General features: G+C 49.6%; 1 protein-coding gene across 5 annotated transcripts in view; it reads left to right on the top strand.

Annotated features, from left to right (window-relative positions):
- The window catches only part of PBXIP1 (PBX homeobox interacting protein 1), a 220,419-nt gene that overhangs the window by 95,044 nt on the left and 100,002 nt on the right, over positions 1-25,373 (top strand). For all 5 annotated transcript variants that reach the window (XM_069650226.1, XM_069650231.1, XM_069650225.1 and 2 more), the window contains one exon: positions 13,610-13,707. In XM_069650226.1, the coding sequence (XP_069506327.1) occupies positions 13,648-13,707 (60 nt within the window). In that variant the 5' untranslated portion in view covers positions 13,610-13,647. The remainder of the gene's footprint in view (positions 1-13,609; positions 13,708-25,373) is intronic.

Raw genomic sequence — 25,373 nt, forward strand, 5'->3', positions numbered from 1 at the left:
CGAACTACTCTCTGGAGTATTGCCAAGGGGTGCTGGTGCAAACGTACCCACTGCCTGCTGTTGAGAAGCTGGAGGCCAGCCGCCGTTTTGCTTTTGCCAGGCATTGGATAATGCAATCTCATGTTGGCCCAAAGGGAAGATGAGCTTCTCCAATTGCTTCCTGGCTTCCCACTGGAGGCTCTACATGACAGGTGGCTAGAGGTGCTTGCTGCTTTTCCGCTGGAAAATAAATCCACACGCCTGACGTTCTTTTTAGGAGGGAGACAGATCCTAATGAACGCAGAATAGCACAGGGGCAACGCGCTGGTCTAAGCAAGACCACGCAGAACAACAGAGGTTCGAATCCCAGATCTGCGCTTAGAAATTGAACTCAAGTACGGTATTAGGCTCGTTTTAAAAAAACAATAAAAATAAATTAAAATGGGACCCATTGCAGGACTAACCTGTCCTGTTGGTGTAACATGCTGCAAAGCAAGTATGTATTTTTCAGGACTGTTTTAGAAAAGAGTGCTCACTGGAGCCTGGGGAGTGCCTGAAGCTTGCTTCTGTGTACAGCGATTACACTTGCATGGGGTTTTCCCTGCCTGCACCCTCTTGTTGGGCTTCGTCACCCTCCATTCCCAAAGAAGAGGCGTCTGAGCCTCTACTTTCCGTGAGGGCAAGGGGCATGATCTTTGTCTTGTTCGTCGTCGTCATCTGTACCTAAGTAAATCGGTGCTGTGGAATTTTCAAGCATCGCCCCGTGTTCATCTGTGAATTGCCCTCTTTGTTGCTGAGGGGAGGCCACCTCTTCTCCCTCTTGTGCCCCAGGTGGTGCCAGACTCCCTGCCCTCGCCCTCCATCCCCTGTCACCGAATGCAAGAGGTACATACATTATTACATTTCTTCCCAATACGCCAGATGCACCTGTTCTTTGCAGAAGAAGAGATCCGCGGCTACAGAATGACTGCCGTGCAGAGGCGTTGCTAGGGGGCGGCTGATGGGGCTATACCCCGGGTCTTTTGGTTGTAGCCCCGGATAGAACCTCAGGGACTACAACCAAAAGGCTATAGCTAGCCCCGAGTCCCGCCAGTCCCGACATTAGCTTAGCCCCTGATCTTTTCCAGACCTAGTCCACCCCTGCTGCCGTGGCTAGTTCACTGAAGCACATACTACCTGGGCTTCTATGATGCGTGCAGCCTCTCCGGCAGCACGCGGAAAGTCCCAACCGATACAATCCTCGCCCGGTCCTTAGCCAGCCCCCTTTCACACTGGGGTGCTGTAGAAGGTCCATCCAGGCATGGCAAAATGTGTACTCCTCCCTACAATAATCAGACTGCGCAACATTACTTTGGTGTACGCCCCCGCCTTCAACATTCACACAGGCCTAAGACTAATTTGGCATGCCCCCACACTGACAAAATTCACGTGGGGTTCACCCAGCTTTGGCCCTCTCCTGGTTCGGTGTGCTGCCCTTCCACCCACACATCATGTGCCCTGACTTGCCCCAAAATGGTATCCTAATTTCCTAACTCCCCCTAGGCCCTATGGGGGAGTTACTACTGCTGCAACCAAGACTATAACCAGGACTCAAGTCGAGGGTGCACACAGGTGGACAGCGTTGACCCACTTTTTTCAGAGGGCGGGCGCAGTCCCCCTCGGTATCTTAGAGGCTGTGTGTAAAATGAAAACTGTACTTTTTTTTAACTTAGGAATTTTCACGGTCCTCAGGACTTGGCCCATGATCACCCGGTTCGCAGGCCTGTCACTACACCACTGCTTCCAGATGAGCCCATGTACTGCACTTTCCCCTCTCCTTTTCCCCGTTTCCCCCTTCCCATGCACTTGTGCGATATGAATGACACCTGGCCTAGTAAGATTGTCGTCTGTCCTCCCTTTGTCCCCCTTCTCCCCCCCACTTGCCTCATCGCGGCGCGTTATAAATGCCATGTCATATCTTAATACACACATTCTCTTCTCGAACTATCCAGAACTCCCAAACACCAAATGCAGCATGTCCTGAGTTTCTGCAAGCCTGCCTTCATATATGGGCGAAAGGTCGAGCCCAGCTGGACTGCTTACCTCCAACCAACCTCCGGGAAAACCCCAAACGTTCTACGCCGTCAAACCTCTGGACATCTTGGCGATCCCGATTTTACACAACCCGTCCGTCCCGCCCATGCTCGTCTAGCACTGAGTGGCCTGAAGGTGACAAACGCAGCGTGGCATTGTGCGCGTTGAGGGCCATGGGCGAGTAGCGCTATACAAGAACTATAAATAAATAAAAATGAATTAAAAATAAGAATGACAGAATGCAAGCGTAGCAGGCAGATCCTACATTCGGAGTGGTGAATGTCGCTGTATTGCTCGTCTCACAACTCTACTGTGGGACTCCATAATTACCACTCAGCAAAGATGCCACCGCCGCACCCTTTGACTGGCAGGGGGAGAGAATGATGGGCAAGCGGAGATGATGCCAATGGAAAGTGAAAATGACTGGTCAAAGTGCAAGGCCGCTGCGGTCCGGGAATGGTGCTGAAGAAGTGGGGTTCTCCAACCTAGCAGACTAGGGGCATGTCCAACCCCTGGGAAGCGGCCATCATTCATATATATGCTACCACCTGTGTAATGTCCAGAGGCGTGACATGACTGTGCCACAGACTCCCACCATACAGGGAACAGGCAACTGTGCTGTAAGACCAGTGCCCCCAAATCGTGCACGCCCACCCTGACCTGCGGCAGGGTTAGTTTCACTTATTCCAGAAAGGGTGGGGGGTGATAGGTTACATGCAGCAGCATGTTTTTTTTTTTTATAACCAGGCATATACACTTCGTATTCTATAGAGACGTGTAAGTGCAGGAGGGTGTTGCCGCAGTTTGGGGGACCGAGGGATGGGAGTAGTGTTAGGGTTACCAGATTTAAAAAGTAAAAAACGGGGACAGGGCAACTAAAATAAAAGCAGGATTAGCTCTTGAAAGTGGCTGTCAAGGCACTACACTTCAGTAGTGGTTGAGGAGAAGGAGGTTTAAGTGCTAGTGGTGGAATAAACACATATTATTATAAATTCATCACAAACTACCACTATGCTAATTCGTAAAACGCAGCATTTCTTCTGTGCGAGATTGTGCATTCCTGCCTGCCAGCTATGAAGGCCTGCTACCGAAAACTGGGACCCCTGCATTTTCCAATAGATAAGTAATCTTCAGAAAGCGGGACAGAGCACTCAATTCCGGGACAATCCTGGCAAAACCGGGACGTCTGGTCCCCTGTAGTGTAGACCCGCCCCACTCACTCCAGCCCGTGCCCATACTCCTTTGCACCACCGCCACTGCAGACCTTGAAAGTCGGATCACCTGCACAGCTGCTCCTTGTTTACATTTGCAAATCGCTATTTGACAGTCAAATTCCAATCTGGCAAAACATGCAGTCCAAGTTGACATGCCACAAAGCCCTTTTCTTTGTGCATGGGTGGGGCAGGTATGGGCGTGCCGGAGTGCGTGCAGTTCGAAGGCAGGTCTCGGAAACATTTGTGCTGTGTGTAATTTTGAAAGGTCAAAGTGTAATCGTAATGGGTTATTTATAACGCGCTTAATACCCAGAGGTTTCTAAGTGCGAACTCGGTGATTGAACCTGCGTTGCTCAGCGTGGTCTTGATTCCAAGACGAGCGCATGTTAAAAAAGTAGTGGAACCACACTCTGCTTATCCCCCACAGCATGAAGGTTTATGCAGCCTCCTCTTTCTAGTCCCCTGCTCCTACCATTGGCACCTCTTAAGGGACATGCCAGGGACTATAGCAACCCCACTGCCTACTCGTTACCTCCACACACAGATGTGCCTGCAGCAGCAAATTCACTTGACTCCTGCATAAAGGTAGAAGAGGTGCTGGGTTATGTGGTGGCTTGGAAATGGGGTTAATGTCCCAAGAGGGCTAGTGAAATAAACAAAGATAGCTCCGCAAGATGGGACACTAGAGCATTCCCAGGAGTGCCGTACCCTTTAGTTCCCACCCACTTCAACCACTGGAAATCTTTGAAGATTTTGCACCATGCAGTACCTGCCTTTGAGATAATGCAAAGATGCACTTCTGTTGGAGGATTTTCATGGTGACTGCCGACACCAAAGTTGTTTTAGAATTGCATTCTAGGCTGAAGACTCAATAGTCTGTTTTATGTCCCCTTCAGTTCCAGGATTGTCCAACTCCAGGCTTGAGGGCCAGAAACCTGAGGGGTTTTCAAGATATCCCTCATTAATATTCATGAGACAAAATGTGCATACATTTAGAATCATTGCATGCAAACGGATCTCATGAATATTAATGAGGGGTATCCTGAAAATCCAACATGGATCTGGCCCTCAAGACCTGGAGTATGACAACACTTCCTTACCATCTGTTACGCTACACTTCCATTCTGAAGACAGCCTTTTCCTCATCCTGAGGTACTGGGCAGTCATCCTGAGGTACTGGGCAGTTTCTAGGAAGTAAGGTGCCCAGAGCAAATAATTAAAATGCGCCTCCCCATACCTGCCCAGCTCACTTCCATACTGCCCATTCTGCCCTGACACACAGCCGCTCACTCCATGGTGCCTCTTATTTTCTTTTAGTTCACACCAGACACGGCTTGCTTTAAATAATTCCTTCTTTAACTCTCCATCTCTTGCCTTCTGCATGCTCTCTTCTACAGTGTTCCCTCCCCCTTTCTCAAAGTTTAATGTTTTTAATGTCACTCTCCCTTCCTTTATCCACTTCTTTCATTCTCACACACTTTCTCTCTGTTTTTATGTTCTTTGTCTTTCCTTCTTATCTCTAAAAGAATCCTGGCTTTTGCCTCCTCTTTCACTCCCCAACCTCCACCGGCCCCTATTACCCAGTCTTCAGCATCACCTAGCTTCCTCTTTAGTCTTACCTGGCCTTTGCTGCTGAGTTATGCTACTTGGGCAAGGTGTAAGATCCATCCAAGTTATGGCCCTTTTGGATTGAAAGAGGTGCTAATGTGCTATGCGTTGCCGGCAGGGATCACAATGATCGGAAAGGGGAGTCCAACTCAGAAGCTGGAAGAGCTAGGAAAGTCAGACACCCCCCCCCCCATTGACATCACTAGACAGTTGGAGCCTGTGGACAGTTGGAGCCTGTGGACAGTTGGAGCATATGGCAATGATGCAAGAAGTACTCAGGACTAGAAGCCCAGTGTATATTCTGTTGAGCTCATAGAGAAGGAAGATTGATGAAGACTAGATTTTCTCCTTCAAGAATATGAAAGCCACATCACGGCTTTGAGAAGAGTCCGTAAGGCTCACGAAGAAGAGGATTCATCCTCGAAACGCGTCAGTCATTGACATCGGATATGCAGATTGTTTTTCCTAAATCTTCACGGGGACTTCATGAAGTCCCTCTGAAGCGACGGAACGTGTGGCACAAGATCAGTGGCCTGGAAACTTTACATCTAGTTCACCAGCTCCTGCCCCTGCAGTTCCTGTGAATGCCTGCAGTTCCTGTGAATACCTGTCTCAATTGAAATAAGCTTGGTTGCTGGACCCATCTGTTGCTGTGTCTGCTCCTTCTGCATTCCCAGAATCTGCTGTGAATTAAGCTCCTGCAACTTTAAGGCCCGGACCTGGGACGCTGTGTAGAGCGGACAGCTCCACCCCCCTCGAACAGCTTATAACATTGCGTGAACCGCGAAGCGGCCACGAAGTGGATGTAAAGGGGCAGTCAGCAGTCCGCAGCCTGCCACCACCAAACTACTGTGAACACGAACACGAATAAGGATCAGAAAGGCGGGTCCAACTCAGAAGCTGGAAGAGCTAGGAAAGTCAGACACACACCCCATTCCCATCACCAGACAGATGGAGCCTGTGGACAGTTGCAGCCTATGGCAACAATGCAAGAAGTACTCAGGACTAGAAGCCCAGTGTATATTCCGCTGAGCCCATAGAGAAGGAAGATTGATGAAGACTAGATTTCCTCCTTCAAGAATATGAAAGCCACATCACGGCTTTGAGAAGAGTCCGTAAGGCTCATGAAGAAGAGGATTCATCCTCGAAACGTGTCAGCCATTGATATTGGATTTGCAGATTGTTTTGCCTAAATCATTTTACGATTAACATTGTATATTATTTTTACAACTTGTACTAATAAGTCTAGTTGAATTAATTTGTTCAAGGAAAATATATGAGTCTTTGCTCTCACCGTCATTGACAGCTCTACAAAGTGTGCCTGCGGACGGGAGGATTCTACTTATTGATCCTCTTTCTTTCTTGTTTTAAGTGATGGTTCTGTGTCAGGACCACGGTTCCTCCACTGCACCTTAAAACTTTTTGTACCTGAAATTATTGAGCTATATTGAACATTTAATCTGAACCTTGGTGTGCACCAGTAACCCAGGGATATAGTTGTTGTGTAATGGGCCCATCATTCATTCACATACTCACCCGGGTCTTCCTGGCTGCTGGCTCCGACCTCTGCCAAACCCACACCCTCCAGGCCCGCCATGTGGAGGATGCTGCTCAGTCTCCCCCCACGGGGTCGCTGCAGCGGGGCGACTGTTCGTCCCTCTGTGGCTGCTGTCGCCCGATGTTGATTGGCGATGAGGGTGTCGACTCGCAGTTTGAGGTCGTTCCACCTCTTCCGGATGTCCTCACTGTCATGTGGGACATGTCCTACGGCCACCACTGTGTCGCTGATTTCTGCCCAGATTATGTTTTTACACTGCTGGCTTGTTTTGCAGTTTTGTGACCCATACAACTTTGTATGGACTACCACCGGCTCTGCAAGCACACTGAGCTCCTGCTCCGTGAACATCTGTTTGTGTTTCCGCATTTCAGGCACCTTTCCTGTGCCTTTGCCTCCTGACATGGTTTTGGTGTGTTAGGGTAAATTCAGGGGTCGGCAGAGATGTAGCAAGGGTCAGCGGACCTCCAGCTCTCGGAAGGCCCTAACTCCTTCCGATGTCCCAAAGAAGTCTAGGTTCACACAAGGAGCAAAGGGTTACTGCCGTTTTATTATAACAAACAAGCAGGGGTCACATACTTGAGCAATCCAGTCCAGGCACATCTCACCGAATTCTGACTCGCAGCCGCTTTTGTGCACCCGTGACGTCACAATCAGCGTCACTCATCAAAAGTCCTTCCCCGAACCTAACGCCACTCCGTGTTGGCTCCCTGAGTGGTAGGTTCAGTATAGGAACATATAGTGTCTGATATTATTGGTGGCCACTGTGTCAGATAATATACTTGGATCATCCCTAAAAATTGCTACCTGAAAAGTGCTACATTAGAGACCCTGATGATTGGCTGAGGAGTCCCGCCGCCAGCCCGTAGCCCCCAGTGTCCTCATTGGTCAGGCCGCTGGCCCCCAAGCCTGGGACTACCGTTGTTCCCAGCTCGCAAGACACCTGCTCACGAACATTGTGTATCGATAAGGTGTGACTATGTGACAGTGTGTAACAATGGGGTGCCTCTACTAATGCCATGAGAGCAGTCCATTCCCAGCGCATGCTGTAGGTGGATTGTTGCAATTTGTTGCAAGCTCAGTCCCAGATGTGAGACAGCTGCGTCTTCCCAGCCTCCAGGCCTTGGCATCATGTCAGTTCGGCCGTGTGAGACGACCGTCGGTGAAGCTGAATTACTTCGATTTGATTTGTATTTTGGTTTGGTATATTCTCTCCTGCAGCCGGTCTCACCATGGCACAGTGGGTGAGGAATGTCACTTGCAACATCGTGGCCTTAGCAGTTACAGTCCGTGGCAGGGTTATTCTGCTTGTGGCTTGAGGCTTCTGCGAGATGATTCTGGCTTTCTGGATTTTCCTAAGGCCTACTTTGGCTCCGACTATGTATTCAGCGTAATTGTCCATAGGTTTAGGGTTGTGTCATGGTCGGTCAGGTCCCTTGAGTGCTCCTGTCCTTCCATAGGGTAAATAGCGGGTAGCATCTGCATATACTCGAGCTCTACCGGCATCTTGCGTTTCTGAGTGGCAAAATACCAAACATGCAGACAGTATGTACATGTCACTGTCCTCTAACTTATAGAACTGTACGCGTGTGTTCTTGGTGTGGATTGGTGTGTGAGTGTCCTAAATGTGCAGATTGCATGCGTGCTTCCTGTCTAACGCAGCTATGTCGTCATGACGTCTCTAACGACTTGCAGCATGTCTTGTGGAGGTGTCAGTCGATTCGGTCCATATAATCGTCTACAGCTCGGTCTTGTTCATCCTCGCTTGCTTTGGATAGAATTCGTACCACCGCAGGGTTATATGGTTGGGTGACCTGGTACCGCTCGTGATGCGTGCCTATGGTGGGAGCAGTGGGGACCGATGCAAACTCATGTGGTCGGTGGTTAATCTGTCGGGGGTACTTCTTCCGGTTGAGGGACTCATTAGGAGAGAAGGGGCATTCGGATTTTCCTTCTTCAGGAGTCTTCTGGGCACTCCTTTCCTGTAGGTTTTGAATGGATTGTGTTTTTAAAGATGGCTGCAGCTGTGCTTCCCGTTCTGACAAAATCCTGTACTTTCTGCTGGCAGAATTATCGTCGATTGCACAGCGGTACCGTTACAGCCGATGTGCGCTGCGTGCCCCTGCCTACTCATGATTCGGCAGACATTGTCAGGATGCTCGGCAGTAAAGGTAATTTCAGCTGGTGTAATAACCACCATTCTTACCTTGTTTTAGACTTGCAATTAAGATAGTCTAGACAGACTGAGATGGGTCTTGAGTGATTACATTTGCGTGTAGCGCGACGAGAATTCTTGACCCCCCGTGTCACATGTTTCAATCTGTTCTGAAAAATATTTTAATACTGCCTTGAGGACTGTTTGCAAAACCATTACTTTTAAAGTATGGAGTAAGGCAAATACTAGATGTGTGGGATTTTTCTACTTCGCTGCTAGTAATTATAAAACTATTTACACGTGTTAAGGAATTTGATTACCCAATGAAAAGATGCATATGAAAATTGGTATGCAAAGCTGAATATTCGAAAATGAACTTATAGAAAAGAGTGTATTATGTTGTATGGTTTCATTGAACCTGTTTTTTTTTTTTTTACAATGAAAACAATGTCTTGACTTGGCTAATGTTTAGGATGGTTGATGGGCAAAGGCTTTGCTGCCTGCATGTGGGAGGTGGCTGGGGGGAGGGGAGAATTAAAACAGACATACCAGAGCAGGCTCCAACCTCAGGGGGGTAGTTGTCCAGGGAGGATAGCACAGGGGAAACGTGCTCACCTGAGAAGCAAGACGACATGGAGCAACACAGGTTCGATCCCCAGGTATGCGCTTAGAAACCTCTGGGTATTAAGCGCGTTATAAATATCCTATGATGTCATAACTCGCTCCTGACTTTGCAGCCCCACATCCCCAGGACACGGCCCTATTGCGATATCCAGAGTGCCAACACCCAAAGACTGATTTTAAGATGCATTTTTGAATGGTATAAGGAGCCCAAAGGAGCCATGACAAAATATCTGGGGACGAGGGCTTAAGAAGGCTCTGGCACGGCTTAAGAATTGTAAATAACTAAGGAACTTTTAAAAGACGTGTGTAACTTAAGGTGTGTCCTAAGAGACGGGTGTAAGTGAAAAGAGAGTGCAAAGAAGTGTTCAATATGATACATTTAACAAGCAGCAAAAATTAGACTAATATAAAAACAAAATGAGCCCATGCAGGATCCAATCCCACAGTTCATGTGACGAAAATCCATGATTCTTATCGAGTTATTTTATTAGATCATTGTATGAGAAGGATTCAGTGCGGGTGGCATAAGACCGCTATGGCAGTGATGGGCATAGTAGTAATGCTTCATAGCATAACACAATATATAACAAAAATCAAACCCAGTATTCTCTCATATATTTTCATTTCAGAGTGTTACAAACCCAATAATGTAACTCCAAATATCTCCCACTGATGATTTGAATCTAAACGAGGCTGATAGTGACACGTGTGGGTTCAGAGCAGTGTTGTCACTTATCTCTCCATTGACTTTTTGCTTTGTGAATTTAGGTTGGGGAGGCCAGTAAAGCCGCAGCTGGAGGGCAATGTTTGGGCCTTCTGGGGATCAGCCCTGGATAGCCGCATCCTCCATCAATCCCTGTCAATGTAGGTTTTAGCTGGCTGTGATAGACTATGATGGGCTCTTGGGAAGGTGGGGGCGTGTTGTATGCTTCTGGTTGGTTGGGCATGGCATTCGCCAATCTTGATTGGGCTTATGGGTAGTTGGGGTGGGACTTTAGTGGAGCAGGGTCCTGGTAGGCCCGGGTAGGTGCTTGTGGATTGTGTTGTGGTCTGTGGTGGGCTTGGGTGGTTTCCAGATGGTCTGGGCCTGGCTTGTGTTGCTTGTGGCCTGGGCATAGGCTTCCCAGTTCCACCTGACCTTTACTTTGCAGGTTTGGGCTGACACATGGAACACCTGTCCATAAGAGTGAAGATTGTGTTTGAGTCTAAATAACTTTATTCGGGTCATAGATAGCACCTGTTCTGGAGGGTGAGGAGTTCACTATATAGTTCTGTGGCATGCAAATCTAGCTGGCTGGGGGTCTGAGAGTAGTTTGCTCCTGGTGGACCGAACCTTGCTTTTTACCAGTGAATTCGGCATGACTGTAGTGGGCTTCAGACACATAGGGTTCAAAGTCTAGTTACGTGCAGGTGGGGACATGCTCCCAGAGGGCTGCAGTGGAGGGCCCTGGTGGGCTTGCTTAGTTCGAGGCAGGTTAGGCCTGACTTTTCTTGTAGATTAGGGTTGTGCTTGCCTTCCAGTCAGCTGGGTTCTTGCTGAGTTCATAGCAGGCTAGTGTGGGCTTCCTGTTGTACCGGATGGCTGGTAGTTGCTTCTAATTGACTGAGCTGGGTTCCTTGGAGGCTGGACCTAGCTTCTTGCAAGGTGGGCCTGGCTTCTAGCAGTCTTGGTGGTTTATAGCAGGAAGTGCCTGGTTCATGCCAAAATTAACCGGTTCAGACTTAAGTCTAACTACAGCCAGGGTAGGCCATGCACCTTGTAGGCCGGTCTTCGGTCGTTGCAGGCTTAGTCTGGCTGCTAGTGGGATTTGTATAGCCCCTGGCTGCCTTCGTAAGGCTCCCGGTGAGCTGGGCCTGACTCCTAGTGAGCAGGGTGCCCATGTTACGAGAGCTTGGCATGGCTGCTGGAGGGCTGGACTGACTCCTAGTGAGATGGGTGCCAATCCCTGAGAGCTGGGCATTGCTGCTGGAAGGCTTGATGAACTCCTTGCAAGATGGGTGCCACTCTTAGTGAGCTTGACATGGCTGCTGGAGGGCTGGACTGACTCCTAGCAAGATGGGTGCTGTTCTTAATGAGCTGGACATGTCTCCTTGATGGCTGGGCCAGACTCCCAGCAAGATGAGTGCCACTCATAGTGAGCTGGGCATGGCTGCTGAAGGGCTGAACTGACTCCTATCGAGATGGGTGCCACGATTAATGAGCTGGGTATGGCTGCTGGAGGGCTAGATTGACTCCTAGCGAAATGGGTGCCACTCCCTGAGAGCTGGGCATAGCTGCCAGAAGGCTTGATGGACTCCTAGCAAGATGGGTGCCACTCTTAGTGAGCTTGGCATGGCTGCTGGAGGGCTGGACTGACTCCTAGCAAGATGGGTGCTGTTCTTAATGAGCTGGGCATGTCTCCTTGAGGCCTGGGCCAAACTCACTCCCTGTGAGCTGGGCATAGCTGCTGGAAGGCTTGATGGACTCCTAGCAAGATGGGTGCCACTCTTAGTGAGCTCGGCATGGCTGCTGAAGGGATGCGGTGACTACTAGCAAGATGGGTGCCACTCCTTAAGAGCTGGGTATGGCTACTGGAGGGCTGGACTGACTCCTAGCAAGATGGGTGCTGTTCTTAATGAGCTGGGCATGTCTCCTTGAGGGCTGGGCCAGACTCACTCCCTGTGAGCTGGGCATAGCTGCTGGAAGGCTTGATGGACTCCTAGCAAGATGGGTGCCACTCTTAGTGAGCTTGGCATGGCTGCTGGAGGGCTGCAGTGACTCCTAGCAAGATGGGTGCCACTCCCTAAGAGCTGGGCATGGCTGCTGGAGGGCTGGACTGACTCCTAGTGAGATGGGCGCCACTCTTAGTGAGATGGGCATGGCTGCTGGAGGGCTAGACTTGACTCCTAGCGAGATGGGCGCCACTCATAGTGAGATGGGCATGGCTGCTGGAGGGCTGGAGTGACTCATAGCTAGATGGATGCCAATCTTGGTGAGCTGGGCATGGCTCGTGGAGTGCTTGACGATCTCCTAGCGAGATATGCCACTCCCAGTGAGCTGGGAATGGCATCTGATGGGCTGGATTGACTCCTAGCGAGAAGGGTGCCACTATTAGTGACATGGGCATGGATGCTTGAGGGCTGAACTGACTGCTATAGAGATGGGTGCCACGATTAGTGAGCCGGGCATGGCTGCTGGGGTGCCGGGGTGATTCCTAACAAAATGGGTACCGCTGTTGGTGAGCCCGGCACAGCTGCTGGGGGCCTGGACTGCCTCCTAGCGAGATGGGCGCCACTCTTGGTGAGCCAGGCACAGCTGCTGGGGGCTGGACTGCTTCCTAGCGAGATGGGTGCCACTCCCTGAGAGCTGGGCATTGCTGCTGGAAGGCTTGATGAACTCCTAGCAAGATGGGTGCCACTCTTAGTGAGATGGGCATGGCTGCTGGAGGGCTAGACTTGACTCCTAGCGAGATGGGCGCCACTCTTAGTGAGATGGGCATGGCTGCTGGAGGGCTGGGGTGACTCATAGCAAGATGGATGCCAATATTGGTGAGCTGGGCATGGCTAGTGGAGTGCTTGACGATCTCCTAGCGAGATATGCCACTCCCAGTGAGCTGAGAATGGCATCTGATGGGCTGGACTGACTCCTAGCGAGAAGGGTGCCACTCTTAATGAGATGGGCATGGATGCTTGAGGGCTGAACTGACTCCTACCGAGATGGGTGCCACGATTAGTGAGCCGGGCATGTCTGCTAGAGGGCTGAACTGACTCCTAGCGAAATGGCTGCTACTCTCCTACTCTCCGTGAGCCGGGCATGGCTGCTGGGGTGCCAGGGTGATTCCTAACAAAATGGGTACCGCTCTTGGTGAGCCGGGCACAGCTGCTGGGGGGCTGGACTGCCTCCTAGCGAGATGGGCGCCACTCTTGGTGAGCCGGGCACAGCTGCTGGGGGGCTAGACTGCCTCCTAGCGAGATGGGCGCCTCTCTTGGTGAGCCGGGCACAGCTGCTGGGGGGCTGGAGGGCTGGACTGACTCCTAGCGAGATGGGAGCCGCTCTCTGTGAACTGAGCTTGTTGGATTGGGAGCTTTGTACATACATTGCTGCACTGAATCTTCATACTAGAAGTCCCAGAACTTAAGTCTCTTAATAAGACCAACTGCAGCGAGTAGCTACGTCATTGTAATGTTTTGAGTTATGGGAGGGATGCCCGGACATGCCCCTCTCTCTGGACCTTTAACAAAGCATGCCATTATTAAAACAGAAGAGCTGTACACGGAAACATCTATAATGCGAGCTAAATCAAGACGATGGCTGTATTGGCCAATATGTTACCTCGCCCGCCTGGTGCTATATACATTTCAGCATTGTGCCCTACCCAGCACCCACACTCATCCTTTCCTTTCCTCTTTCTGTTCCTGTAGGTTCTTCCCAGGGGTGACATCGTGGGTCGCTTCCCAGGATGGCGGAGCCCTCTGACCTGCGGACTGCGGACAACCATTGGGTGATGGCGAGCACAGAGGTAACCCCAATCTCCTCGAATAAGCTGGGGGAGGGCACAAGGCCGGGGGATGCACGTCTTTCCTTAGTTTCATCTGAATCTTTGTATTATGTATTGATCAAACCATTGTTGTTCCAAACACTGTTGATACAGGTGTAGCTATTACCCAACTCAGTCAGACTGATTGTATTGACAACACAGGGATGGAAGCTTGCGTCTACACTATCTAGACTCAAAACTAAGAATAACAATACATTATTTTGTTATAGTGCTACATTGCGGATTCCTCCAGCCTCTAAACGCTGTAATAACAGGTGCTATCACCCACCCAATTTTCAAAGGTACCGGATTTGGCAACCTCTGACAGATGAAAGGCCGCGTCGGCTCTCTGGTAGGACCTGGCCTTGCTAAGCGCAAGCTGACCTAAGTCGGAGACCAGGGCTTTGCTCATTTATTTATTTATTTATTTGGATTTCTAAAGCGCATTAACAGCCCAAAGGCATGGAGGCGCTGTTGCATGGATTCGTCCAGTTACAGTCCAGTTATTTGCTCGTGGTTACAGTGAGCTTGCAGTAAAACCATCTTGGTAGAAAGTGTTTATAGTACCTCCCCACACATACATATCATTTATAGAGCATTTGTTCAGAAAGTATTATGAGTTACATGATAGCAAGGCAGGAGTGAGCTATCCACTAACCCACTCATCCTGCCCACCCCATTGTCTGCTAGGAGCTTTCTCTCAATTTCCGCCACATTTTAATTCCTGTGCAGCACAACATAAACTAATCATCCGGAAGAGTTACCAAAAATGTCCCAACATAAGGTCAAAATGTACTAGTGGTTTATTTTCATATTTTGCACCAAACTTTAGCATTGTTGCGATGTATACACATCTACAACTGCATGTTCTTATCTGTGATGCAAACACAATCAGAAAAATATTGAAAGAATATTTGACAAACTGCAAGTGAAAACTTGCAGTTGTAACCTTCTACACCCCTTCTCTGGCTGTGCAACCCCCGGGGCGAAAGCTTTCTATCTGTGCATCCTTGTGACCCCTGTATCTAAGGCTCTGGGCTTCCCTGGGGTGTCGGAAGTGTCTATGGCTCTGGGCTTCCCTGGGGTGTGGGGTGTCGGAAGTGTCTATGGCTCTGCGCTTCCCTGGGGTGTCGGAAGTGTCTATGGCTCTGGGCTTCCCTGGGGTGTCGGAAGTGTTTAAGGCTTTGGGCTTCCCTGGGGTGTCGGAAGTGTCTGTGGCTCTGGGCTTCCCTGGGGTGTCAGAAGTGTCTATGGCTCTGGGCTTCCCTGGGGTGTCGGAAGTGTTTAAGGCTTTGGGCTTCCCTGGGGTGTCGGAAGTGTCTGTGGCTCTGGGCTTCCCTGGGGTGTCGGAAGTGTCTATGGCTCTGGGCTTCCCTTTGGTTTCGGAAGTGTCTATGGCTCTGGGCTTCCCTGGGGTGTCGGAAGTGTCTATGGCTCTGGGCTTCCCTGGGGTGTCGGAAGTGTCTATGGTTCTGGGCTTCCCTGGGGTGTCGGAAGTGTCTATGGCTCTGGGCTTCCCTGGGGTGTCGGAAGTGTCTATGGCTCTGGGCTTCCCTGGGGTGTCGGAAGTGTTTATGGCTCGGCTTCCCTGGGGTGTCGGAAGTGTTTAAGGCTCTGGGCTTCCCTGGGGTGTCGGAAGTGTTTAAGGCTCTGGGCTTCCCTGGGGTGTGGGGTGTCGGAAGTGTCTAAGGCTCTGGGCTTCCCTGGGGTGTTGGAAGTGTCTATGGCTCTGGGCTTCCATGGGGTGTCGGAAGTGTTTAAGGCTCTGGGCTTCCCTGGGGTGTTGAAAGTGTCTATGGCTCTGGGCTTCCCTGGGGTGTCGGAAGTGTTTAAGGCTCTGGGCTTCCCTGGGGTGCTGGAAGTGTCTATGGCTCTAGGCTTCCCTGGGGTGTCGGAAGTGTCTCTGGCTCTGGGCATCCCTGGCGGGTCGGAAGTGTTTATGGTTCTGGCTTCCCTGGGGTGTCGGAAGTGTCTATGGCTCTGGGCTTCCCTGGGGTGTGCGGTGTCGGAAGTGTTTAAGGCTCTGGGCTTCCCTGGAGGGTTTGGAAGTGTCTATGGCTCTGGGCTTCCCTGGGGTGTCGGAAATGTTTATGACTCTGGGCTTCGCTGGGGTATCGGAAGTGTCTATGGCTCTGGGCTTCCCTGGGGTGTCGAAAGTGTCTATGGCTCTGGGCTTCCCTGGGGTGTCGGAAGTGTCTATGGCTCTGGGCTTCCCTGGGGTGTGGGGTGTCGGAAGTGTCTATGGCTCTGGGCTTCGCTGGGGTATCGGAAGTGTCTATGGCTCTGGGCTTCCCTGGGGTGTCGAAAGTGTCTATGGCTCTGGGCTTCCCTGGGGTGTCGGAAGTGTCTATGGCTCTGGGCTTCCCTGGGGTGTGGGGTGTCGGAAGTGTCTATGGCTCTGGGCTTCCCTGGGGTGTCGGAAGTGTCTGTGGCTCAGGGCTTCCCTGGGGTGTCGGAAGTGTTTAAGGCTCTGGGCTTCCCTGGGGTGTCGGAAGTGTCCATGGCTCTGGGCTTCCCTGGGGTGTCGGAAGTGTCTAAGGCTTTGGGCTTCCCTGGGGTGTCGGAAGTGTCTATGGCTCTGGGCTTCCCTGGGGTGTCAGAAGTGTTTAAGGCTCTGGGCTTCCCTGGGGTGTCGGAAGTGTCTAAGGCTCTGGGCTTCCCTGGGGTGTCGGAAGTGTCTATGGCTCTGGGCTTCCCTGGGGTGTCGGAAGTGTCTATGGCTCTGGGCTTCCCTGGGGTGTCGGAAGTGTCTATGGCTCTGGGCTTCCCTGGGGTGTCGGAAGTGTTTAAGGCTCTGGGCTTCCCTAGGGTGTCGGAAGTGTCTATGGCTCTGGGCTTCCCTGGGGTGTCGGAAGTGTCTATGGCTCTGGGCTTCCCTTTGGTGTCGGAAGTGTCTATGGCTCTGGGCTTCCCTGGGGTGTCGGAAGTGTTTAAGGCTTTGGGCTTCCCTGGGGTGTCGGAAGTGTTTAAGGCTCTGGGCTTCCCTGGGGTGTCGGAAGTGTCTATGGCTCTGGGCTTCCCTGGGGTGTCGGAAGTGTCTATGGCTCTGGGCTTCCCTTTGGTGTCGGAAGTGTCTATGGCACTGGGCTTCCCTTTGGTGTTGGAAGTGTCTATGGCTCTGGGCTTCCCTGGGGTGTCGGAAGTGTCTATGGCTCTGGGCTTCCCTGGGGTGTCGGAAGTGTCTATGGCTCTGGGCTTCCCTTTGGTGTCGGAAGTGTCTATGGCTCTGGGCTTCCCTTTGGTGTTGGAAGTGTCTATGGCTCTGGGCTTCCCTGGGGTGTCGGAAGTGTCTATGGCTCTGGGCTTCCCTGGGGTGTCGGAAGTGTCTATGGCTCTGGGCTTCCCTGGGTGTCGGAAAGGTGTCTCTAGCCACAGTCTTGCAGGCGGTGACATTGCGGGGGGGGGCACTAGAGCGATGCACTGCTGCCCCTCCTTGCAGTAAATAAGATTGGGAGTGCAGGGATATGTCAATTGGTTCATCAAAAAACACCCATAAATCATTCTGATTTGAATTAGGTTTTGGAATAAATGGATGTGTGTTCACACTCACGGAAGAAATAGTATTGCATTTCATGTGGAAATCCTGCACCGCCGAGAGGGTTCTTGCCACCCTACGTGATAACCTCCCCTTAAGGGGAAACAGTACCGCTGGATGCTGGTACCAGGGGAGAGGACCCGGCAATTCTTGAAGGTAGTGTCACTCTGGGCTGGGGGCGATGTCTACCAGCATTAGAAGGGGCTGCACATCTCCCTCGGCTAACCTATGGTAGTGGTGGTGGTCGAGCAGTTAAGGATATCCATGCCGGCTGGCACCAGGAACACTATAACACACGTTTCCAGATCAACAAGGGTGTGCAAACTGGGTTAGCTTAATAAAGTAATAACCGAAAAGATCATCCGAGAGGAATAGCGGAAGTCTCTAACCATACCCAATTAGGGGTTCTGACCCCAACCAAGGTCTGCAGCAAATGTGTGGTTAGGGAAAGTGCCCCATTCATAGCAATGCTTCATCTTAGTTAATGTGGTTAAGACTACAGGAGTTTGTGGAAAGGAAGTCCCTTTTGGACACCCTCCAATCTGTTTTCCGACCTAAATGTGGGACGGAAACTGCATTGGTAGTGGTTTGGAATGACCCTGTACGGGTTGCAGACCAAGGGCAGCTCTCTGTTTCAGTTATGCTAGACCTGTCTGCGGCGTTTGATACGGTGGGCCATGGCATCCTTATTAAACGATTAAGAGAAGTAGGAACGGTCTCAGCTAGGGTAATTAAGTGGTTCACCTCCTTCGTATCACAGCGCCAGCAGCTGTTGAGGTTGGGAGGTTACCTGTCAGAATCCCTCTTGCAGGATTATGGAGTTCCCCAGGGGTCCTCCATCTCTCCTCTATTATTCAGTCTCTAGTTAGGACCATTAATGGAAATACTGCAGAAACATATAGTCTGCTTCAAGTCATATGCAGAGGCCCACAGGTGTTCATTAGATTGGATAAGGTGGCAGAGTCATTTACGAGGGTAAGTCTTTGTCTGGACGTAATTAGCAGCTGGATTTCTGGCCACTCTCCCCAACTTAAATCAAATATATGACGGAGGCCCCCCTACTTGGACCAAAACATCTCCTTAAAGGGGATAGATGCCCTCTGCTCCATGTTTGGCTGGGTACTGAATGAAAGTATGAATCTAAGTTAAAAAACCTTGGCTGCATATGGCATAATGATCTCTTCTGTGAAGGCCAAATTGGCGCCAAAGTGCAGGCTGTGTTCTATTCTTTGCGCCTGCTGAGACATGCTCTACCCTTCATCCCGGCTGGGGACGACCACGCGGCAATGGTTGGAGCACTGATAAACTCATAGCTGGACTACCGTAACAGCCTTCTAGCTGGGGTTCTGGCTAAACAAGTTCACTGACTCTAAAAAGCACAGAATGCCGGCATTAGATTTGTGTTTGGAGTAAGGAAGTCTGCACCCATTTCTGAGTTACGCCGCTGTCTACATTGGCTGGCATTAGAAGAAAGGATCAAATTTAAGATCCTTTGTTGGTATACAAGAGCCTTAAACTGGCAACTGCATATCTGATGCAAAAATGTAACTTTTATCAGCCAACACCGGCATTCCATTCACAGCATAAACTCCTTGGCCGTTTCTTCATCTTTTTGTGTGTATCGCAGATTCTCTGTGTTGAGACCTAAATTATGGTACATTCTTCCATGGGAGATCAGGAAGTTGGAGTCCGTCCATCCCATAAAACTGTCCTTAGCACCGGTATCCACTTGTGCCATAATATCAGTCATCTGTGCCTATATTCGATTAAGTTCTTCATGCAGCGCGATATAAACACCTCAAATAAAATCATGGCCACCTAGGCTTAGGGCCCTTTCTTCACCCCTGGCCTGTGTTTCTTATCTGCCCATGTCACCTGAAGGGACCAGGCCCTGGCCGGGACCTATTTGTTGGAGACTGGTCTGATTTCTGAGGCAGGAAGCAAGCAGCTGAGCAGAGAAACACTGAAAGTCACTCTGTTGATGTCAATGGACCTCTCGGTCAAAGAGTTTCAGCTGCCATCGGTTCCTGAAGGGCTGACATTTTCAGTGCCCCTCCTCAGTTATTTGAGGTTGGCGCTTTGTGGGTGCTAGTGAACATTAATGCATGTCCTTTCACCATTGTCTTTTCTTTCTGGGTCTTTTCTTTGTTTCTTGTTTTAAATCGTTTTGTCTTATTTTAATTGGTTTGTATTTTTAATATTTTTAAATTGGGCGGGACACAAAGTATGCTGTTTTTTGCCTTCCCTTTCTACTCAACCCACTTTCCTACCTATGTGTTTAAATCTGTAATAAATATCACTTTTGGAAAACAGTGCAGGGTGGGGTGCTAGTGTCTCTCCTGTTAGGTTGTGGTGCAGTAGGGGCAAGTGGGTGGCTTCCATAAAGTTGCTCAAATGTGGTGGTGGGGGTTCTATGAATATGGATTGAGTGGCACTGTAGGATGCTGCCATTTCACCTCACAATGGAACAGACTCCGGCTCAGGTGGAAGTGGACAAACCAGAGGTTGGGTGCAGCATTAGGGTTCTGGGGGGCGAAGGCCGGAGGAGGCAGTCGCCCATCAGTGCTTGACAACCACCAGGCGGAGAACTTAATGTTGTGGTGCCAGAGCGCAGTGGTGTGGTCAGGTACAGGTGCTGTGGGGACAAGAGTCTCGAAGCTTGGTTGCTTTGGTATACTCTGTGAGCAGGTAGGCCCACCAACCTCAAGGTCACCCGACTATCACAGTAGGTGGGGTCTGGGGTTGTTGCTATTGGCATCTCAGAAAAACTCCCTGATGTGGCTCCAACCGGGCAGGTTGGCAGACGGTGAAGGTTGGTGAGAGTGAGATGTTACTCTTGATAGCAGGTCTCTTCTTTCGGGGCACTGCAACTTCTTCGTCATCACACCGGCAGAAGAAGGCACATTTTTCAGGGGGTTTTGTTTCTGCCTATCCTCGTTGGGAAGAAGTTTACACTCCGGCACTTTGGCATAGTCTAACTCTCGAAGGTTGATATTTTAAGGTCTACGTGGATTTCCAGGGAATGGAACCAGTATTATTTTATGGCAGGTACGAACGAGCTTCACGCTGGGGGCTATAGGTAAAATCATACATGGCCATTTATTTGTTTTGTGTAGGTCCTTGCTACTCAGGGCCAAATACATCCAATTCAAGCTGTGTGAGTAAACACACAGCAAACGGGTATACATACTCTGCCAGGGAAGCCGGACAGAGAAAAACCACTCCTTCTATGGTCATCGCCAGTTCTCTGGAAGGCGGGCGGATTGCCACCCTAGCATCCTCTCAGACATTCTGTATGGAACATACACTTTGACTGTTTTTGTGCTACCTGAAATCTAGCGTGGACGTTGGTTTGCATTGCCCTGGGTACAGTCTGGAGTGAACTTACCTGCATGAAAAGAAGGGCACTTTCCCTAACCCCCTACCCGCAGAAACGCAGGGGTTCTGTGTGGGTACGTAGGGTGGGGGCGGGAGGAAGGCTAGCAATCAGGATTGCTACTGGGTAAGTACAGTTGATGGGTTCCATTTCTGAGGCCTTGCAAATAGTAGCTATCCTGGCGAGCTTCTCCCTCACGTTGTATATTAATAGTGGTTACACCAGCCTTTGACGGCCTTCTTCAGTCCTAGGGAGTTATTTTCTAAATAACACTGGCGTAGGGATTGGCCACTCCCTGACATATATTTTAGACTTGCTACTATTTACTAGTGTGTCTCACCTTGCTGCAGATCTAAAACTCCTAGTGAGAGAGAGTGCATGTAGTTCTCAACCTTAGCTCTCTTCTAGTAGTTTCTATGATGTTTCTTCGGAAATTTGTTCGAGGCCCATTTGCTCGAACTGTGGGTTTTTTTTCACTGCAAGGAAAAGCAGGGGGAACCCCCGCAACCTCCCCACCTTTATGAATACCTAAACCTAGCCCCCCATCTAAATTTGCGGCAAAATATATCAAAAATATAAATAAAACACGAGCAAATGGGCCTCGAAAAAATGGGCCTGTGGTCAAAGAGGCTAGTACTCTTCTAGTAGCCTTGAATGACGCACTATGCAATTCCATTGAATTGAATTTCGGTCTTCGAGCGGCCCTTGAACTAAAACGCTTGCATCATACCACAGCAACCAGACGTGAAACCCCCTGGCTCCCTATCAAAGAATGGGGGGCACCCCTCTACCTCAACAAGTGCATTTCTCAAAATATCCCCGTTCAGGAACTAAGATCCAGCTCAGTCTCTCTGGAACGCCTTACCAGCACCCATCAGAAACGAACATTCCTAGACTTCCTTCAAGAAACTCGTAAAAACCTGTACTTCGGTGGCCCTGTCCTAGCTTTTCCAAACGCTTCAGAAAGAAAAATCAGTGGTCCGAGCTTTTGAAAATCCTTCAGAAAGGAAATAAAAGTTGGCCCTTTCCGAAAGACCCTGATACTCTCCCACTCAAGACTTCTTTGAGATTTCCACCCAAGAGAGGTCGAAACTGCGAGTACCATGGAAGTGACTGATTTATAAGCAGAGTTTTCCCTCCCAGGACTGACTAAAAACTCACAATGGTGTCTCACTGGCGTGTCACGGACCCTCCACAAGTTGGATAGCCCTCAGAAGAGAAATTCGGAAGAACTATTATGTGGAATATATCGCAGCCCAACTGGGAGTTAGACGTCAGGCAGGACAGTGAGAGAGGGCCCAGCGCCCGGTATTGAGGTTCCAGGTAAGGCGGGGTGTCTGCCAGGCCCACACACCCACCACATTCCCCCTGTCTGCGAAGACAGAAGCATCAGGGAGAGAGGAGGAAACCCTGCGTGCAGGAGTGTACCAGACACCACTGCAGCGCAGGGGCAGCCACTGCTAAAGGGCTCTCAGATTAACTAAGGCCTGAATAGGGTTATGGGGGGTATACAATGTGTGCAGCTCCACTGCCTCCCCATGGTGATAAGGGGTAGACCTGGCCATTCTTCTAGGTCAGGGAGGCTGATCATAGGCTTTCATGACTTCAGACCTCACCCCAGACTCTGAGGGTGGCTGGAAACGTCCCATTGGTCGTGGGCCAATGACAGCAGTGTTTGTGTTTAGAGGACGCAGGGGACGGAACGGTCCGTTTCACTCCAGGGTTTCTGGGGCAACAGGTGCTTGCCGCTGTGAGCTGCCAACAAGCCCTGCGGGGGTGGGAGCCAGAAGGCCCCAACTGTGCAAGTGGAGGACGGCATCAAGGGCAGGGGCGCACCGACCGTGGGAGAGCCCTGCATGCGTGTTCCTCTTTTAATTTATCTGTGCCCCATCCCCCCCGCCCTTGCCCCCATGCTCCTGCTCGTCCTTGCAAGGCCCGACCTCGGATTTAAGGGTAGAAAAAGATGTGTGCAACACCCTTAATTTCATAAGTAGCGACATCAGTGAAATCACAGAAAATGGTGTCTCAGAATGAGTGTTCAATACTACAGCGGGTCAAGGCAAGTTACTTTAAAAGAAGCTGGCAGGAGTAAGTGAAGAGACAAATAAACGGTGGTGTCCAGTAGTTGACGGGTCACTGTCAACATTACATTTGTGGGAATATGTGGAGTGAGGCTTTTTTAGGAATACGGACAGTAAGAAGAGACTTGTAATTTTGTCAGATAAGGCATGGTGAGATTAAATGATTTGTCCAGGAGCACACATTAGGTGGTGAAGCCAGGATTTGAGACCAGTGTGTAACTCGGTTCTACCAACTACAGCCAGGAAGCTATGTGTTTCAGTGCTTATTGTTTGTGACAGCTCTTTTTGCAACCTCTGACTGTTGAATGCAAAGCAAAAAAATGATGACTGTTTTTGCTAACGGAAGTAACCGGTTGTTACTGTAGCACTTTCATGATTGCTTTGGTTTGTATGGTGTGCATATTGTCCAAACTAGCAGCGTGCTTTTGATTCTGAGGGCGATGGTAGGGTCAAAAGAAACTAATCTGCATTCAATTTTTCTTCTTTTTTTTTAAACACACAGTGGGCTAAATACCTAAAGATTGACCCCTGCTGTGACTGCAGGTTCCAAGGATGTTTAGAGACTGGGATCAGGATCGGGGCAGACATGGCAGGGCCGCAGAATAGTGTGATCAAAGCAGCGCCTTTTTACAGGGAAGCTCTTGAGCCTGTGAGAGTCAGACATTTTGCAGATCTTCAAATGTGAACGAAATCAACAAGGCTCACGTCCTAAAATGGAGGCTGGCTCATTAACGGATGCACAGAAAGTGAACGTAGCTTAAAGTGCAAACAGCAAATTGAACAAAATTGCCTTTTCCTATAAGAAGAAAGTGCAAAAGACAAACGAGCATAGCCTCACAAAAAATGAATCACTAACTCCCGGAAAATAACTAGGGAGAGGAGATATTCCTATAAAGCCTTTGGCAAAGTATAAAGGGTGCACCGCTTTTACCCCAAGAATCTATATTGAAAGATTTCCTGCAAAACAGTATCCTAATTCATGCGGTGAACGCGCCTACAGGTGGGAAAGAGCCTGTGGACTCGTACTTGGCCATCAGAGGCAGATTGTTCCAACTTGACTTCCCCACGAAGTCACTTAATTTCTGGCATACGGAAATTCTTTAAGTTGTGCCAGATAATGAGTGCATTTACAACTATCAAGAACCATATTATGCAACATAGTACCTGACCATCTAACAAATGTAGCAAGACCAATACGGTCCGTACACTAATTGCTTACGAGAAGTGCCTTGAAAACGACCTCTGGGTCGAAACACGTGTCGGCTGATCACACCAGGATTAAATTGAGACTTTGAGATGACTCACATTGAACAATTCGATTTATTTCCTTTATGACAGTATTTGTGATTACATAGGAAGGCAGTGCACGAATCAACAATATCCAACTTAGTTTTTTGCTGTCCTAATAGGAGACTTGTGCTTTGGGAACGTGATGAACCGGGATCAAATCCTGGTGACCGAACCCTTGAGCAAACGTTTTTTAAAATGGCATACTCAAAAACACCCAAGGTGGTGTGTCATCTGCTGCCTGAAAACTATGAGTGGCCACCCACTTGTACCCTCAACTTGCGCCCTGAAAATAAGCACGGGGCCAAGACCTGGGAAAACAACATCCTGGATTTCCAGGACATCAGCGCCCCTCCAGAATCCCTGGATAAGCCACATGACTCACTTGCCCTCTCCTCCTTTCCCGGCTTCACTGCCATGTTTTTTTTTTTCAACAATACTGTTTTATAAAGTTTACTTGAAAAGTACATATCATAAGAAAGTACTTGCACAAATACGTGAATCCTTATAGAAATGTATTATGGACGACTACAAATACCAGAATGCAATTCAGCAGAAGGATAAGAAAAGGAAATGCGTGAAAAGCTAAGCTTGTTTTTCATTGTTTGATAAAGCCATCCTTCATATATGATGTGAGGAAAAGGGGAAATTCTGCAAAAAAATAGAAATACTTTTGGTGTGTCAAATAACACAGGAAAATAAGGGAGATAGTTTAAAACTTTTTTTGTGTGACATATTTTCATTCTCTTGGAAGAAGGCATAGATTTGGGCAGGTAACTGAGGCTTTGCGCGTGCTTTCAGAGAAAAGGGCACCTGTTGCAGCTCTTATAACCATAACGTTAAGAACTTCTTGTCCAAGGCAATGGTTGCATAAATGAGCCATCACTTATAAATAGCTTCCACTTAAAATGCTCTGCTGCGCGCGCGAGGAGAAGCGGCGCTGAGGTGGTGTTGGGTGTTTGTCTCTAGAGCGTCACAGGGGGTTAGGAGTTGACAGTAGGGCTTAGCTGGGACAGGCAGAAAGAAGAGCCTTGTGCCCGGAAGCAGCGCAGCCCCTCTTGAAAACAATCCGTATTACTTGGCATTCTCGTGGCAGCTGGTGCCTGGGGGGGCTCTGGGCATCAGCACAGACTGCCTATGCACTGGGTGGTCCTGCTTGTATTTCTCTCTCTCGTTCCCCCACCTCCTTCTCTTTCCCTGCGATTTGTTTAATCTTTTTTCATTCTCACAGCCCACCCTTGTTTAACCAATGCCAGAACACCTCTTCAATGGCTGTAGGTCTCCAGGACATGAATTAGATATTGCGTTGGCTTACCTCCAGAGTGATATGATATGATAGGTCATTTATAACGCACTTAATACCCAGAGG

Source organism: Ambystoma mexicanum, chromosome 1p, assembly GCF_040938575.1.
Source record: "Ambystoma mexicanum isolate Mex_15411 chromosome 1p, UKY_AmexF1_1, whole genome shotgun sequence".
Lineage (NCBI taxonomy): Eukaryota > Metazoa > Chordata > Amphibia > Caudata > Ambystomatidae > Ambystoma > Ambystoma mexicanum.